This window comes from Balaenoptera borealis (assembly GCF_965194805.1).
Source record: "Balaenoptera borealis genome assembly, chromosome: 6".
Lineage (NCBI taxonomy): Eukaryota > Metazoa > Chordata > Mammalia > Artiodactyla > Balaenopteridae > Balaenoptera > Balaenoptera borealis.
In genome coordinates this window covers 61,081,325-61,100,987 of record NC_138863.1, presented here as the reverse complement: position 1 = coordinate 61,100,987, position 19,663 = coordinate 61,081,325, and the positions used below count along the sequence as shown (strand labels likewise).

General features: G+C 36.0%; 1 protein-coding gene across 3 annotated transcripts in view; it reads right to left on the bottom strand.

Annotated features, from left to right (window-relative positions):
* The window catches only part of SLC25A12 (solute carrier family 25 member 12), a 183,455-nt gene that overhangs the window by 39,106 nt on the left and 124,686 nt on the right, over positions 1-19,663 (bottom strand). For 2 of the 3 annotated variants that reach the window (XM_082395398.1, XM_082395400.1), the window contains exons 5-8: positions 14,257-14,396; positions 4,318-4,464; positions 2,021-2,159; positions 1,247-1,340 (exon numbers count right to left, since the gene is read on the bottom strand). In XM_082395398.1, coding sequence (XP_082251524.1) covers positions 1,247-1,340; positions 2,021-2,159; positions 4,318-4,464; positions 14,257-14,396 — 520 coding nt within the window. Of the gene's footprint in view, positions 1-1,246; positions 1,341-2,020; positions 2,160-4,317; positions 4,465-14,256; positions 14,397-17,804; positions 17,909-19,663 lie in introns of all 3 variants that reach the window. The other variant, XM_082395399.1, reaches the window with a different exon arrangement.

Sequence of the window (19,663 nt, the reverse complement as noted above, 5' to 3'; positions counted from 1 at the left end):
GCTTCCCAGACCAGGGCTCAAACCCATGTCCCCTGCATTGGCAGGCAGATTCTCAACCACTGCGCCACCAGGGAAGCCCCGGCACGCTCTTTTAAACTCTTAAGAGTTTTGAACCACGTGAATGCACTACTGTTTCCAAAAAATTTTATTTTAAAATAAGTACATTCCCTGAACTAGCTAGTACGTCACATCAGATCCAGTTTTGAGAAGCACTTTTTGAAAGCATTTATTATCATGGAGGTATAATACCTTTACTAAAAATGTGAATTCTAGATGGATGAGACATGGCCTGATAGTTCATGTCAATCACCAAAGACTGGCTGGCTTATCCAGTATCATCTCCAGCTCAACAATTCATTATGTAGCATGAAGGTAATAAATCATCTATGTACACTCAACTTCTATTAGTCTTCAGTTCTAGGGTTAAAACCCATTTTTTCAGATATGCTTACACTTAAGTAACTACTACAGGTGACTAATAAAATCTGATCACTTAGCAGATCACACAGGTCCTACTGGGTGCCCACAGACAAGGGTTTTTCATCTGGATCTGCATGAGACTTTGCAAATTAAATACTCTCTATGTGCTTTGGGTTTTCTCAATCTATAAAACAGAGGCATAAAACATCTGAGCTTAACTATGATGATAACTATGATGATAATGTCACAGGCATATTTCAAGAAAATGATACTCTCCAACACAAAATGGTATATACTGTTTAGTAAAATCCCCATTCACAATGAATCAAAAAGATTATAAGATTTCTGAACATGTACTTCCGTTTATTTTATAAATTTAGGCAAATGTCCACAAATCACTAAAAATTCCTAACACCTCTAGAGTCCAGATTAAATCAATTTTTCTGTCCCTCTCTTACTTCTTGTCACTTTCCTCTCCCCCTCCTCTATCATTTTTCTTCCTTTCCCATTTCCCTCTCTCACACCCTTCAACCCCTTACTCCCTTTCTTTTTACCTCTCTCTCTCCATTTCTTCCCTCCCTTTTTCCTTCCCCTCCTCTCTCTCTTTGTTCCCCTCTTGTCCTCTTTCCCTTTCCCTCCCTCCATCTCCCCCTACCTTTAGTCTGTCTTCATCTGTCTCTCTCCTTCCTCCCCTGCTTCTCATATCTGCCTGTCTCTCTTTCTTGAAATGTATATACTGAATAAACTATTGTTTAAAAGAACACCACTGCTTCACGTTAAAATAACTGTCCTAAAAAATATCATGAAGAATTATTGGAATAGTTACCCTGTAGCATTATATAAGTCTGCAAGCTGGTACAGGATATCAATTTCTAGTGGGGTGACTTGTCCATAGCGTATGGCATTCTGGGCAAATTCCTCTGGAAGAAAAAGAAAATATTTTAAAATCTTAAAAGATTCTTAACATATAACAAACTTCTAACTTAACCAACTATTATCTGAAAGCTAAAAACATTTCAGTATTATTTTAAAAGTCTAAAACTGAATTTCAATATCTAAGTTCAATTATATTGAAATAACCACAAAAGTATGAAAGCTGACAAAAGATAAAATGTTAAGATGATGAAACAGTAAAAGCAGATAAAGATAAATTAACTTCAGAGATAAAACAATCTCTTTAGGATCCTCTCTCTTGTCTTGTTTATTTGATTTGGTCTCCAGAGTTACAATTCAAAAGAATTGGCTCTTCTCCAGTCACCTAAAACTTCCCACTACAATTCAGCAAAAGGAGTAGGCTTGCCCATCTTTCTGTGGCAACTCCTTCCTCATACAAACAAGCCACTGCCACTAACCTGTTTGACAGACTGGGCCAAGGTTCTTTTCAAAACTGTCAAAGCCACTTTTCCATTCCTGACCTCAGCATCCCATTAAATCCACCTGGATTTCTGGAGACCATTATGGCCCAAGTGAAGCATACACACATGTTAACATACTTTCTAGATCTGGCTTCAGAGTAGTAAACTTAGACCAACCTCATTCCCTAGATAAGGAAAAGTGAAAATGCTGAGATTCGAATCAACGTATATTTTTAAAATCTTACCCTTTGTGACTTCAACATCTTTCCTTGTGCCAGCTAGAGTGCTATATATCTTACGAACAAGCTCCATGTTATTCAGTAAGGAGTTAAATGCATTGAAGTACGAGAAGCTAACCTGGTGTGAGATACTTCCTCCAGCTGCCTATGAAATGACAACACAGAAAGTTAAACAAACAAACAAAACCAAAAAGTACATTTATGGACACTGAACTTTTCTCAAAGAAGATCCAAAGGAGTCTTCATTACTAAAATGATTAACAGCCAGGAGGCCATAAATACAAGGAAGGTATCGTGCTGAAACACTGTCAGTGTGTTTCATGCCCTCAAGGAAGTCTATGTAATTTAGGTGTTAAGGAAGAAAGCAACATCTGGAAGTTGGACTTCATGGTTCATCTACCTATAAGGTCAAAAACAACAAATACAATTATCACAGATCAAAACCAATGATTATTTAAACAGGATTTTCAAGACCTTCAACTATGGAACTCCTGCTAGTTCTGGATAATCCAAACCTCAATGTACAATATAAGGAGCATTTTTTAAACTTGCTTTTTTTTCCACACACATATACAAAAACCAGTGGTAACTTTAAATTTTAAGACTATTTCACTATATCAACTCTCCTAATCTTTTCCTTTTTAAGCTTATTGTTATAGTTAAGATATAGAATAGTCCGTGCTAGGTTCTGAACCTCTATCACAAAAGGTACAACTACCAAAATCTCCAAAAGATGTAGAGAAAATCTAGAGATATAAATCATGTCTTTAGTAGAATAGCACTAAAGAGGCTCTCTCATGCCTGGGGAAGGATGGGGGACAATATGGCCTTCATTACCTCTACAGGGTGAGGAAGTAATTTCTCCCTCTGTCCAACACTTGGACATAAACTCAAAAGTGAATATTTTTCATAGCTTGCAAAAGCCTAATTTCTAAGCCAAGAGTCAGAGGAACCCAGATGATTAAAAACATTTTCTATTAAAAACTCAAAAGAAATACTCATAGAAATACCAGTGTGACAACCTTAATCATAAAGGTCTACATTAAGGACAGTATAGGTAATGCTGGGCATATGTTCCCACCCCCACCATCCCTCACACACATGCATTAACCCAAATATATATGATATTTGTATTAGCCTGAATTTGGATACCAGCGACCCAAAAGCCAGACTCAAATTATTTAACACATTCCTCCAGAAATTGAGATGGCATTTGGTAAACTGAGGCTATAACAGGTCTATCTAACCCAACTGGAAAAGATTAAATGGGTCCCCTCACCCCAAGGCACTGAGTCCTTCTCTCTAGGATTTTCTTTCCTTCTTCCCTCCTTCTCTCCCTTTCTTTCTTTCCTTCCTTTCATTTTTTGGCTGGGGTATGAGGTGAGGGTAGGGGAGTGGGAGATGGGTGTCAAGGAGGTGAAATGTGTAGGAGAAAGTGACATGCTCCATGTTCAAATTCACTGAAGAAAAAGAACAGAAGTTGATCTTTCTACCCCCGGTCTGAATCAGGGATAATGATCTTCAGCTGAAACAACAAAAGCACTCATTGGCTTCCCTCCATTTAAAACAAGCAGCAATCAAAAATTTATACATAAGTACAACACATGAACAAGAAAACTGATAAGTGAGGACAGTTTCACCATTCTTTGTGAGGAAGTGGATGACATCAGTTTGCTATTGGTCCAGATGATTGCTTTACAGAGATTAGCAGTTTAGAGAACAAAAAACTGTCTGGTCCATGCAGACTGAATGCACAGGTGAAGGGGCAGAGAGAGGAGTGAGCCACAGAAGCTGACGCCCACATATTTCCTCCATACCTTCTGCCACAGCCATGGTTATTAAAACAGTGTAGAGGCCAGTGATGATCCCTCTAGCAAACAGCACCCTGCTGGCAACAAAGGAAGGAGCCATCCTTATAGCAAGGCTTTGGGAGCCTGGTGGGATGGAAAGAGGCCAAAGGTGAAGGCAGTAGTGTCTGAGAGAAGTACTGCTCACTGGAAAAAGTAATTGCACACCCTTGTCTACAAACTCCCCTGTTTTCTTTAGGTGGACTCTGTAAATGGAAATAAACAATTTGGAAATACATGAGAGCAAGATGGCAGTGCTGAAAAAAGCAGCTATGATCTGGGGAAAGACTATTCACTATCACCCCCCCACCTCCCTTACAGACACCTGTTTACCTACTACCAACTAAGCATAAAGTTAGAATAGTTGAGAGTGAGATAGGCCCAGGGATGCAATCCAGGGCAATGGTTTCAAAGGTTTAAGGAAACAGAGAGTTGAAGTGGTTGCTTTTTACTTACTGAGACTAAGTTCTCCTCCACGAAGGGAGTAAGCATGTGAGACCGAATGGTAACCATGATGTCACTGAAATCCAGACCAGAAATCATGCCACTTTTGCTTTTGTCTTTCAGTGCAAAGGCTTGTCTTGCATGTTCCAATTGTAGTTCCTGGAGGGAAAGTTAGAAATGGGGCCTTAGGTTAACTAAAGCACATCCCGAGTGTATGTTTTAGAAAAGAAGGATAGACATCCTTCCCCTACATGCATTTACTACAAAAATGAACAATATACAGCTCTGATAGTACAACAAAACTCTTAATTTCTTTTTAAAAAGCACGTTTTCCTGAAAATGTACTACATGTTACTCCTCAGGAAAAGTGAATCACAGAATGTCAATAAAGAAAAGGGAGGAAAAAAAAACCTTTGTTTACTTGAGAAGTTTTCATCACTGAAAACTTTTCAGAGTATCTTTTCAGTGCTTTAAGTTCTACCTTTAAAATAACTAGTAACTCTCCTGCTTGAAGGCATTCTTATCATCCAAGAGTACTTTCTGAATTACAGCTGGCTCTCCACATCCGAGGGGTCCACATCCGCAGATTCAACCAACTGCAGCTTGAAATTCTAACGTGCAAGTTATGAATAACAAAACTGCATAAATAGTGTTCAGCTATCACTCTGTGTGGCTTTGAGTGATACTCATAAACTGTAGAACAATACAGAAGATCTCTGAACTTTTAAACTACTGGGCAGCTGACTTTTGTAATAGGTGATATCAAAAAAAAAAGGTGCCAGTAATACCCTAAGGACTATATAAAAGTCAAAATTTAGAGCATTTCTGCCCTGAGGACATATGACAAAATCCAAATAAATCTGTTATCACAACATAATAATAGTGCTATTAGATGTCATTTTCACACTATTTGCAACTCTGGAAATAATATTCCTATCTAAATATATAAATATTATTCACAGATAAAGTTAAATATTGTAATTTAATATTGTAAATATTGTAATGGCAATTTGCATTGCCATTCATTTATAAAAGCCTACAAATCAATGTTGATTTACCCTTTTCTGACATTTAAAATAGCTTTTGATAGAAGTTTCACCCTTTTACTAATTATATTTTTCTATATCTCAATAGTAATTCAAAGACATTAAAATTGCCTTAGCAGGTGTTTGTCTCATAATTCATTAAGTTATACATTTGTTTTATATGGTTTTCTGTATTTGTATGCTATTTAACAATAAAACAAGTTTTTAAAATATTTTTTCTTAGCAGGTTGATAGGCTAGAGACAAGTATATCAAACCTACTAAATCTTTCAATAATCTTAACTTTTAAAAAATTTAATAACATTGTGGAAAACATCTAAACATATTAACATCCATCATCACACATGTAAATATTTGAATTTGAAATATTTATAAATATTCAAATATTCTATTGGTCTTGAAAAGACCAATAGAAGTAGAGAAACTAAAAGTCAACTGGTAAAAATGTATGAAAGATAGAGTACAAAATAAACAACAGCATGATTTGACAAAGTTTTCTTTCCACACCCTTCTGCTTTTTAAAAATTTCAACTTATTAAGGTATAATTGACAAATAAAATTATAATACATTTAAAGTGTACAGTGTAATGATTTGATATATGTATATATTGTGCAAGGACTCCCACCATTGAGTTAATTAACACATCCATCACCTCACATATTTATCTTTTTTCTTTTTTTTTTTTTGATGAGAGCACTTAAGTTCTACTCTCTTAGCAAATTTCAATTATACAATACAGTATTATCGTCAGCATGTTATACATTAGATCTTCAGATCTTATTTATCTTATAACAAAGTTTGTGCCCTTTTTCCAGCCTCTTCCTATTTCTCCCACCCCCTAGCCACTATTCTACTCTGTTTCTACATGTACAACTTCTTTTTTTTTTTTTTTAATTCTACATGTAAGTGATAACCATGGAGTATTTGTCTTTCTATGTCTGGGTTATTTCACTTAGCATAATGCCCTCCAAGTTCATCCATGTTGCTGCAAACGAGCGAATTTCCTTTTTTTTAGGTTGAAAAATATTCCATTGTATGAATGTGGAATAATATACATACACACACACACACGCACGCACACACACACACACACATATATATATATATATACACACACCACATTTTCTTTATCCATTCTTTTGTCAATGGACACTTAGGTTGTTTCTACACCTTGGCTACTGTGATAATGCTGCAAAAAACACAGGAGTACAAAAAAAAAAAAGTAAACACAGAAGTACAGATAATCTCTTTGAGATGATGATTTTATTTCCTTTGGATATATACACAGAAGTAGGATTGCTGGATCACAGTAGCTCTATTTTAACTTCCTGAGGAACTTCCATACTGTTTTCCATAATAGCTGTACCAGTTTACTTTCCCATCAACAGTGTACACGGGTTCCCTTTCCTCCACATCCCTGACAGCATTTGTTGTCTTTGGTCTTTTTAATAACAGACATCCTAACAAGTACAAGGCGATATTTCATTGTGGTTTTGATTTGCATTTCCCGGATGATTAGCAATGCTAAGCAACTTTTCATGTACCTGTTGGCCATCTATATGTCTTCTTTGGAAAAATGTCTATTGTGGTCCCTTGCCCATTTTTAAATTGCGTTTTGGGGGGTTTTTGTTTTGTTTTGCTACTGAGTGGAATGAGTTCCTTGTATATTTTGGATATTAACCCCTTATCAGATATGTAGTTTGCAAATATTTTCTCCCATTCCATAGCTTGCCTTTTCTTTTTGTTGATGGTTTCCTTTGCTGTGCAGCTTTTCAGTTTGATGTAGTCTTACTTGTTCATTTTTGCTTTTGTTTATTTTGTTTATTTTTTAATTTGATGTCAAATTCAAAAAAACATTGCCAAGATTGAAGTCAAGGAGCTTACTCTCTCTGTTTTCTTCTAGGAGTTTAAAGTTTCAGGTCTTACGTTCAAGTTTTTAATCCATTTTGAGTTGATTTTTGTGTATGGTTTAAGACAGGAGTCCAGTTTCATTCTTTTGCCTGTGGCTGTCCAGTTTTCCCAACACCATTTATTAAAGAGACTACCCTTTCTCCACTGTGTATTCTTGGCTCTTTTGTCAAAAATTAATTGACCATATATGCATGGGTTTATTTCTGGGCTCTCTATTCTGTTCCACTGATCTATGTGTCTGTTTTATGACAATATCATACTATTTTGAATACTATACCTTTGCAATATAGTTTGAATTCAGGAAGTGTGATGCCTCCAGCTTTGTTCTTTCTCAAGATTACTTTGGCTATTTGGGGTCTTTTGTGGTTCCATACAAATGTGAGAATTGTTTTTTCTATTTCTGTGAAAAACGCCTCGAAGTTTGATAGGGATTGCACTGAATCTATAGATCGCTTTGGGTAGTATGGACATTTTAACAATATTAACTCTTCCAATCCATGAACACAAAATATCTTTCTATTTATTTATGTCTTCTTCAATTTCTTTCATCAATGTCTTATAGTTTTCAGTTTACAGATCTTTCACTTCCTTAAATTTATTCCTGTTTTCTTCTTTTTAATGTTATTGTAAATGAGATTGTTTTCTTAATTTCTCTTTCCAATAGTTTCTTGTTAGTGTACTGAAATCCAACTCATTTTTGTATATTGATTTTATATCCAACAATTTTCCTGAAGTCATTTATTAGGTCTAACAGTATTTTGTGTAAGCGTAAAGTCTTTAGGGTTTTCTACATATATTATGTCCCCTACAAGCAAGGACAATTTTAATTTTAATTTTTCTCTTTCCAACTTGGATGCCTTTTATTTCTTTTTCTTGTCTAATTGCTCTAAGGACTTCCATTACTTTTTGAATAACAGTGGCAACAGTGGACATCCTTGATTTGTTCCTGATCTTAGAGGAAAAGCTTTCAGCTTTTCACTATTGAGTATGATGTTAGCCGTGGACTTGTCATCTACAGCCTTTATTATGCTGAGGTATATTCCATCTATACCTAATTTCAGAGTTTTTATCATGCAAGGATCTTGAATTTTGTCAAATGCTTTTTCTGCATCTATATCTATTGAGATGATCATGATTTTTATCCTTCATTGTAGTGTATTAATGTGGTGTATCAGCATATGTTGAACCATCCTTGCATCTCAGTAATTAAGTCCCACTTGATTATTGTATATGATCCTTTTAGTATACTACTGAATTCAGTTTGCTAATATTTGGTTGAGAATATCTGCATCTATCTTCATCAGGGATACTGACCTGTAATTTTCTTGTAGTGCCCTTGTCTGGCTTTGGTATCAGGGTAATGCTGATCTTGTACAATGAATTTGGAAGAAGTATACCCTCCTATTTTTTGGAAGAGTTTGAGAAGGATTGATATTAATTCTTCTTAAAATGTTTGGTAATATTCATCAGTGAAGCCATCTGATCCTGGACTTTTCTTCATTGAGAGGTTTTTGTTTACTGATTCAATCTCCTTGCTAGTAACTCGTTTAGAGTTTCCATTTCTTCACGATTCAGTCTTGGTAGGTTGTATGTGTCTAGGAATTTATCCATTTCTTCTAGGTTTTCTCATTTGTTGGTGTATAACTGTTTATAGTAGTTTCTTATGATCTTTATCAGTTGTAAGGTCTCCTCTTTCATTTCTGATTTTATTTGAGTCTTCTTTTTTTCTTAATCTAGCTAAATGTTTGTCAGTTTTGTTTATTTTTTCAAAAAAACCTGTTCTTGGTTTCATTGATCTTTTCTACTGTCTTTTTAGTCTCTATTTCATTTATTTCTCCTTTGATCTTTGTTATTTCCTTCTACTGACTTTGGGCTTACTAGTTTATTCTCTTTCAAGTTCCTTGAGGTATAAAGGTAGATTGTTTGAGATTTTTCTTTTTTCTTAGTGTAGGTGTTTATCACTATAACCTTCCCTCTTAGAACTGCTTTTGCTACATCCTTTAAGTTTTGGCATGCTGTGCTTCCATTTTCATTTGTCTCAAGATGTTTTTTGATTTTCCTTTTGATTCTTTCTATGAACCATTGATTACTTAGGAGCGTGTTGTTCAATCTCCAATTTGTAAATTTTCTCCTCTTCCACTTTAGTCATTCTCCCTAACATACTCCAACTTTCTATCACCTCAGCTCCAACCACATCACCCTTCAAATGAAGCATGAATTTTTTATCCTTATTTCAGCCTTAAAATATGGTTGAAAGTGTTCTCCAAGGAAAGGCTATTCCTAAGCAGCATCAGAAGCACACACAGCTCCACTCTATCTTACATAGGCTTTCCCTTCTTCACTCTTTTTTTTCCTCCCTATTTATGCCTTTGTTATGTCTTTGTCTTTTCCATGCACGTCTTAGACTCTCAGAAATATCCAGTGGCAACCATGGACATGATTAAGCCTTATTAATGACATTTAGTACTGAAGCAAAGCAGAATCCTCACTGCAAGAGTAATGCAAGAGTAATGCTGGAAGAAGAGATTTTCTATTTTCTATTTTCTATTAGGTCAACAGTTGAAGGACTCCCCTGTATCTTTTAAAGATATATATTTGAAGTATCACATATGAAACTATAGAGTGTATGAGATTGGCTTCCAAATGCTCCAGTAGGAAACAGAGTGGCGAGTATAGATTAAAAAAAGACTGGCCAACATTTAATAATTGTTGAAGCTAGTTGATGGGTACATGGGGGTTCATTATACTATTCTATTTTTACATATATTTGAAGTATGTCAAAATAAAAAATTAAAATTAAGGACTTCAAAAAGAAGCAACCAAAGGATAAAAGTTCTACATATAAAGCTCTCCATTTATGTAGTGTAATCAAAACATCAGGGTAGAATAGATACTGTGATCACGCTAATGAAAAAAGCAATACTCTGGACCTATAAAAGATAAAAAAAAGATATTCTAAAGAGATAAAAATACTCTAATAAATAAAAGATAAAATAAAATAAGTCTGCTTCTAGATTGAAAGGGTGGGGAAAAGGGGAACTGAGGGAAAGGGTAAATACAGGAAGTTATGCTAAAGCTAAAGATCTTGTGTTTTTAGAAATGCATCTCATCTAACTATGAGATGAAAATAGCAGGGGTTCAGAAATACTGTGGCTTTGGATGAGACTGAACTAGTACATTTAGCTCTGTTGTCTTTCAAAACTCTACTCTTCACTAAAAATCACACTAAAGAATGAAAAACAAAACAATACAGAAACTCAAGGACAAAGAGAACAGAAAAGAAGACAGAAACTACATTTTTAAGATTAGAGGGACTTCCCTGGTGGCATAGTGGTTAAGAATCCACCTGCCAACGCAGGGGCACAGGTTCGAGCCCTGATCCGGAAGGTCCCACATGCCGCAGAGCAACTAAGCCCGTGTGCCACAACTACTGAAGCCTGCACACCTAGAGCCCATGCTCTGCAACAAGAGAAGCCACCGCAAGGAGAAGCCCACACACCACAACGAAGAGTAGCCCCTGCTCACCGCAAGTAGAGAAAGCCCACGTGCAGCAACAAAGACCCAAATCAGCCAAAAATAAATAAATAAATAAATAAATAAATTTACAAAAAGATTAGAGGGCAAAAGAGCAAATGACAACTGGCTTAGCAGGCCCAAGAAAACTAGAAGTGAGGAAAGCAAAAAAGCAATCCAATGTACATGACAGAATTCGCCAAAGACTTGTGAATTGGCTATACTAGTACCCCCAGAAGTAATGGTGAAGGTGGAGCTGAGAACAGGAGGCTTAGATGGAAGCCTGTTTATACAGCAATTAGTTACCTGCTATACTCCACCACAGCCAGGCCACTAGCCCTTTCCCAACCCTGGAAGACAACTAGGTGAGTCTAACAGAGGGTCTCCGGACTAAGGGAGACCAGGCACAGATGAAAACAGGTAATTAAATGAAAGTCCATCTCCATACTGAATGTTGCGGACCTCTAACCCTTTTGTCTTACTCAGCAACCAGAATATCAAAAGTCAGATCTAATACTCCAGATGGGAGGCCAAATGATTATTCTGATTCCCCAATCCAAAGTAAAAGACCTGAACATACGGACATTAGGGAGTCCCCAGAAAAAGAGCCCAGCCAGAGAACTTTACAGTAAGGTCCAGTTAATAAATCCTGCCATGAACCCAAAGCTCCCAATAAGCCTCAATCTTGATTTTAATATGAGCAGAGGACCAAGAACCATCAGACATAGGAGAAGAGCTACTAACATGAAAAAGAGAGACCCAAACAAAGAGAAAGAAAGTAACTTGACAGAAACAGACACTTTGCAGGGAGAAGAAAATTTAAAAAAAAACAAAAAACCAAAAAACTCTGCCTCTAATATGTTTGGAGAAGTGAGAGAAAATATTACATCCATGAAAGAAGAACAGTATGCTATTTTTAAAAGAAATATTTAGAAAACCAAAAAGAACTCTTGAAAATTAGAAATATAACAAAAGAAACAATAGAAGGTTCAGAAGGAAAACAGGAGAGAAAAGAAAACTAAAGGATCATACATTTATTATGTTTACTAGTTCTAGACAGGAAAAATATAGGAGAAAAGTAGAAAGAATATTTTCAAGAATTGAAGTACATAAGCTTTCAAATTAAAAGAGCCCCTGAATGCTCAGCACAATGAATAAAAATAAACTCACATCAAGGAATATCATCATGAAATTTCAAAATGCTGAAAAGAAAAAAATCTTAAAACCCTCCAGAGTGGAAAAAAAAAAAAAGTTTCAAAACAGAATCAAGATTAGAATGGTACTGGACTGCTCAGTGGCAATACTGGAAGCTAGAAAACAAAACAGATATATTTTCAAATTAGGAGGAAAATAAATTATTAAAATTCTATATCCAGCCAAACTAAAGGTAATGATAGAGCAGAGGTTTTCAGATATCAAAAGTCTCACAAAAAAATTATTTTACTTTCCTTAGGAAGCCCCTGCAGTAAGTATTCTACCAAAAAAGAGGAAGCAGGGACTTCCCTCGTGGTCCAGTGGTAAAGAATCCGCCTTCCAATGCAGGTGACGTGGGTTCAATCCCTGGTCGGGGAAATAAGATCCCACATGCCACGGGGCAACTAAGCCCGCGCACCGCGACTACTAAGCATGCGCGCCTCAACCAGAGAGCCCGTGTGCCGCAGACTACAGAGCCCATGCACTCTGGACCCCACGTGCCACAACTAGAGCAAGAAAACCCACATTCCACAACTAAAGAGAAGCCTGCGCTCCACAACGAGCGCTGCAACGAAAAATCCCACATGCCGAAACGGAGACCCGACACAGCCAAATAAATAAATAGATCAAATAAATATTTAAAAAAAAAAAAAGAAAGCAAACCATAATAAAGGAAGAGATGAAATCCAGCAAATGGAAGGTTCAACATAACAGAAAAGCAAATGGACTCCCCAGGATGAAGGTGAAGGGAGATCACAAGCTGACAGCTATGTAGTAAGTACAAACTCCAGTATCAGAAAGTTCCAGGAAAATGGTGTAGGGGCTGTGGAAAACAGTCTGGCAGTTCCTCAAAAAGTTAAAATTACCATATGACCCAGTAATCTCACACCTTAGGGATATACTCAAAAGATTTGAAAACAGGTATTCAAAAGCATACATGTATACCAATGTTCATAGCAGCACTATTCATAACAGCCAAAAGGCAAGAACAACCCAAGTGTCCATCAACTAATGAATGGATAGACAAAATATGATATATCCATACAATGGAATATTATTCAGCCATAAAAAGGAATGAAGTACTAATATATGCTACACACAGATAATCCTTGAAAACACTATGCTAAGAAAAAGCCAGACACAAAAATTCATATTGTATAATTCCACTGATATGAAATATCCAGAATAGGTAAATCCATAGACAGAAAGTAAATTGGTGGTTTCAGGAGCTAAGGAAAGGCAAGAATGGGGTGTGACTGTTTACCTGGTACAGGGTTTTCGTCTGGGGTAATGAAAAGGTTTCGGAATTAGAGCTGGTGGTTGCACAACACTGTGAATGTACTAAATTGTGCACTTTCACATGGTTAATTTTATGGTAAGTGAATTTTACCTCAAATGTTTTTAAAAAGAAAGCAAGCTCCTGGATTGCTCCAAGAGGATGAAATTGACCAAACACCTACTCTGTTTTAAACATATTAAAATGAGATTTTTGTAACTGAGGCCAAGTCTGAGAATGAACTGGCATTAATATACAGAAAATGAAATAATAAAAATTAGAATCTCCAAGAAAATCATTTTAGTCATGCACAGTGTTTACAAAATTATGGTGATTCAAACATGATTACCGATCTAAGCAGAATCATGACATAATTATATGGAGGGTGGGGACAGAAAATGTCCAAGTCTGTGATAGAGAGGGAAAGGTGAAAAAGCTAGCTCCTAATCTTCCATAGTTCAAATTAAATAAAAAATACCTGGGCTTCCCTGGTGGCGCAGTGGTTGAGAATCTGCCTGCCAATGCAGGGGACATGGGTTCGAGCCCTGGTCTGGGAAGACCCCACATGCCGCAGAGCAACTGGGCCTGTGAGCCACGATTACTGAGCCTGCGCGTCTGGAGCCTGTGCTCCGCAACAAGAGAGGCCGCGATAGTGAGAGGCCCGCGCACCGCGATGAAGAGTGGCCCCCGCTTGCCACAACTAGAGAAAGCCCTCGCACAGAAATGAAGATCCAACACAGCCATAAATAAAAAAAAAAAAAAACCTAAAAGTGAAAAATTAAAAAGTAGAAGTGCCAGCACATGTTTATTATTTAAAGCTATGAAAGTAAACACCGAAAGAAACAATTACGAGAATTTAAGTAAGTTGCCTCCGGGGGTGAGAAATGAAAAATGGGGGTGAAATGCCACAGAGGATTGCTATTTTTTGTAATAAACCTAATAAAGCTAAAAGGGAAGGAGATGGAGGAGGAATGGTACATATTTACGCTGGTTATGAAAAACTAAGCTCACCTGAAGAAATTGTGTGAATTCTGTGTAGTTAAGATGCTTCTTCCGATTATGCCCAAAATGCAGCCGGATAAATTCACAGTCCCAGTTAAAAGGGATATGATGATGAATAGTAGTCTGTCCAAAAATTTCTTTGACATTTTCTTGAAAGGGAAAACAAAAATAAATAAATTATATCTGGAATAAGTAGTTTAGTCCACTGCAATGTTCCTACAGAAAGAAATTAAGAGAAATTTTAAAAGTCAATATTATCTGCTCCTACTAACATTAGCTGCAAAATTTTTTGTGCTCAGAAACCCATGCACAGGAGCACAATTGATACAAAATATAATTTTACAGTTAAGATTGTGTACCATTACATATAAGGCCATGAGATTCTTAATTTCTCTTGATTTAATTTTAATTAGGAAGTGATTTATATCTTGCATTATAAATGGCTGCTACTTTGCATTCCAGTATAAAATCAATAGTGTTTTCCCGGTTCCTCAAGGAGTCAAATTAAGCCCTTTATCAGAAGCGTGAATACCTAAATTACAGTATAATGCAATATTTGTCATACTAAGTATGGCTTGATTGAGGCTTGATTATTACATTCACACTAGCCTGAATATGTCTATTGAAGATAGGTATAAGAAATACTATCAAAAGCATATCATTAGCTCAGCAGCAAGCACCTTATTAAAAGCTTCTGATATTGTCAAAAATATGGTCTTGACACAAAGCTTCAAGATCCCCATAAAAACCATGATTATTAGTCTCAGCTATTAAAATATTTTAAGATAAGTGAAATTAGTGATTCACTTTTAAATAAAGAAGGACTAAACACAGTATACTAACTTTTAGATAGGAACCAGTCACACTGTGTAATATACAACCAAAACCCTCTGACAGCTTGTCTTCATGCACTAACAATGTCATTCACTTTCTTACACCGTTCTACACTTACTATGAAAGTCAATTCACAAATGACTGGTACTTTAACAAGCATAGACTGGATAGACTAATTTAGAAGCTCATGCCAAAAAAAAAAAAAAATCGTTAACAAAGTTAAGAAAGCAGGAAGCCCGTTTTACTGATGTCTTAAGAACAAAATTATTTTCAAATTTAAGCCAATTATATTAGTGAAAGGATCTTACTATCTATAGCTATCAATTATACTAAAGAATTAGTAAATACAAGCTTAATGTTTTATAATCTCCAACTATGCTATTTTATCTAATTTCTGCAAATTCTTTGAGTAGGATATAAATCTCATATTGTAAATGGTTTAATGGATTCCCTTTAGTTTTAATATACTTTTTTTTTTTTTTTTTTTTTTGATAAAAGCATTGCTATGCTGGGGGAGCAGGAGGGAGTGTAAGAATCCTGAACTGGAAATCCTACCAGTCTGGATTCAACATGACAGCTCTGAATAGGTCACAGTGATTAGTCAGTTGGAAGGCGGCATTGGATGTCACTGGGGAGATGGGATTCTCATCTTTTCTTTCAAATGGAATGTAGCATTTATTTCTGGCCTAAATAGCAACAGTATTTCAGAGTTTTCAAATCATGTCAATTATTTTCATCTTCCATAAACACAAATTAAATATATGAGTTTTTGTTTCTGAAAGCAAAGAATTAACGCAATACAGCAAGTCATGGGATCCTAACCAACACAAAGGATTACCCTTGAATCTATATGAAACTTCAACAAGTTGTAAAATATGTTAAAGTTTACAAAATAATTAAAATAATAAGGATGGCAAAAAACTATTTAGAGTTAAAAGTATTATGGCCGTTTAGCAAAGATTTTTTTAGGATCCTCCTAATTCAATTAATTAGTTGCTTCTCTTTCCAAATTAATTAATTTGATTTCTTATTTTAAGTGTTAAACTAAGGGAATATGAAGAAATTAATGGAAAGCATATTAGGATAATTTAAATTACTACATATATTTAAGTAACATTAAGATAAATTATTAAAGGGAATGAGTTATTTTATAACCTTTATTTTAAAGGTCACAACTCCCAGAACTCAACTATTTGATAAGAAATATATGTATTGCTACCTAAATAAGTTTTATATAATAGTGGAATAAACCTGAATTCCCTTTGTATGACTGGAAAATATCAGAATCTCAAGTGCGAAACTATATCAAATAAAGCCAAAGATTCAAAAGCTTTCAAACTTATGAAAATTTAATGAACCATGAAAATTGTTTTCTGTTATCACAAAAAGGATATTTATAAACCAAAATTACAATGTATAATTTACATTCAGAAAAATAGCTCTAAAATAAAAACTTTTAACTAAAATCCTATTTTGTAAACTACTTAGCAACCTTTAAATAAAATCTTACAATACCTTTGAAACAATTAAAATGATGGCTTACTCATAATAATTTCCCCAAATATAGAAGTGTCATTTTCCATGAATATATGTTTAAACATTTCTCCCTTCACCCAAAGTGGTCAGTTGACAGCTTTGTATATGGTTTCATTATGACCATTATTATGTGCTGTGGTTTATTAACTACCCCCAGACACTTTTAATTATTTTAGCCATGTCACAGGCTACAAAATTTCAAACCTACTTTGGCACCTCTTGATGTATTCCACTTCCCTTCTGTTATTATTTCCACTACCAACTGCCTAAGGCTAAATCAGGAAGCTTACAGAAATAATTAGTACAACTATTGTTTTCAAGTCAAATTCATAATTACCACTTTACTTTTACCAGGATATGCTTATTAAAAAAAAAAAAAAAAAGTTATGCAAAAGCTCCAGAACTGGAGAGCTTATACTTGTGTGAGGCAATAGCCCAAAGAGCTGATGATCGTCTTATCTTACCCAGTTTTATCAGGTTCTATACGACATGAAAGGGAGCACCAATAATCTCAAATATACCCAATATATCTAACTGAAACTACATAGCAAGTTTCCCCCCAGAGAGAATCCCGTCTTTCCAGTGGCAAACAAGGGTCTTTAGCTCTCCAAGGAGTGCTATTTCAGTGGCCACAGTTCTGGCTTGGATGAAAGGGATATGATAGTCACATCTTATTGGCAACAAGATGATGATCGAGTGTTTTATACTAGGTTGGCACTGCTAAGGGAAATAGGAATCCATTTGTTTTCTGACATATAGAAAACAAAAGACCACCTTTTCACTTCCTGCAGAGCATGGGCTCATGAAAGAGATGGTTTATAATTCCTCTGAAAAGGGAATCGGGGCCAGATACAAAAGTAGCTTGTCATTATGTTCTCTTTGCTTAAAGGAGAGGAGCACAATGATTTGTCAGGAGGGCAGGTAATGGTGACAACTGTGATTAAGTAAAAATGTTCACAGACATATAACATTAGTCAGTTTAGCTGTATCAGTCACTTATGATGATTGCACTAGATGAAATACATCGAAGCATATATATCATAAATATGTAAATATGTCTTAACAGAGGTTTTAATTTCCCCAGCAGCCCACACTGTGTCTCCCCATCTCATCCACCCTCATCCCTCCCCTGGTCCTTATGGGAGCTTCCTACTGGTCTTGTTCACCTTTCTGCAGTACAAAATTACCTCTGACCGGGGCTGGCACTCTTCTCCAAGACTGCCGCCATGCCTGTTCCATGAATGAGCCTGGAAGGAGCTGCTGTACCAACGGTGTGGCCAGAGAACTCCTCCTGTAGGTATACAAGCCATCAGCCCTGTGACACAGCCCACCTACCATCAGCCCAACGACATCCTGATTCCAAGGATTCCAGCCCAGCAGGAGCCACTCCTTCCAACTTATAGGCTTGAGATCAAACATTTTTATTGTCAGGGAAAAAAAAAGTCCTCAATAGCTGAGTTTCACCTGCACAGTTCTTAAAGTGAAGTCAGAGAGGCTTTTAGAAGGACTCCCACCAGGAACAATGAATATCCTTGTGTATAACTGAACAAAAACAATGGCAAGACTTGCAGAAGTAAAGGGTTTCTCAGTGAGGGAAAACTTGGGGGGAAAGAAGAGGAACAACTAAGAAACTAAAAAAGAAAGAAAAGGAAAACAAACAACAACAACAAAAAGATCAACAACAGGAGCTTGTAGAAGAAGTCCCAGCCAACACAGCATGTCAGGCCAGACTTCTAGGTTCTATTTCCAGGTGGCTCATTAGTTTCCAGGGTGACCTCCTCTGTTTTACTGAGGGAAAAGTATTTCTATTAACCCTTTACCTACCTCCAAAAGGGACTACTGTACAATCAGTCAACAGAGTAGTCCTGCTGCCAAATATATGTAAAGGTCCACTTCTCAGGAAAAATGAGTTTACATTTAAAGAGCATCTATTACTATAGAAGTTAGATGCTTCAACAATCACCAAATGGCATAAAAACAAGTAAAACCATGTCCTCTTTTTACCTCAAATTCTAAGCTACTCTATAGGCTTGAATATTAATGTGACCTCTGCGATATCTGAAAGGAGTCGCAAAAAGTCTTCCTGATTTAATTTGAACACCCAAGTGAAGCTCTCATTCTCACCAAGTTAAACTAGGTATTTATTACCATTAGAATTTCATATTATACCATGTCTATAGCTTTGTTTCCACTGAGAAAGGATATGACATTTTTCATATCTAGACTTCCATCTCCTAAATCTTTTTAACAATAGCAGTGGTCATGCCTAAAACAGCCCAATCAGATTATTATTCCCTTTAGGGTAAAATAGTCTGTTTTAGAGGCACAAATGGAACACATTTTTATTTGTTATACATAATGATGGTCAAACACGGTACAAAATCAAAAGGAATCCCTACTCTTTGAGGGTTCTACAGTCGGGGTAAAGATGTGCCCCTGGAAAAGTTTTCTCCAGAGAGTTCCCATTCCCAGGCAAACACTTTGGAACACAATGTTGATGAGATTTTTAATAGAAAGTTTAGAATATATAACATGTTTTATATTCATTTATTAGTTAATAGGTAAGAGTGTTGTTGGGTTTTTTTTTAGAATGATTACATCCTTGTTAAAGCAATAGGCTTTTTTTTTTTTTTTTTTTAAACTTGGGACAAATGCATGGCAACTATTGACAACACAATGTAGAATAGCTGGTTATCTAGGGTACCTCAATCTAATTCTATTGAGCAGAATATCCAGTACACTAGTGGACAACAGTGAGACCAAGGCAAGTTTACACGATATCTAGCACACACCAGTCATGCAATGGCCCCTATAAGGCTCATGCCACCAGGCAGAAACAGATATACAAGCCATTAAGTAATCATCCACAGCATGCATTAGAAGTTTTACTAGAACAACACCAAAGAAGAAACAACTAATGATTTTATTCACTCTTTTAAAAACTCCAAAACCCTCTCTTGAGCTTGTACATTCTAAAGTGGATGACCAAGGTCTCAACGTAAGTCCTCTCGCCCAGAGCAGAGGTATCACTAATTAAAAAAAAAAA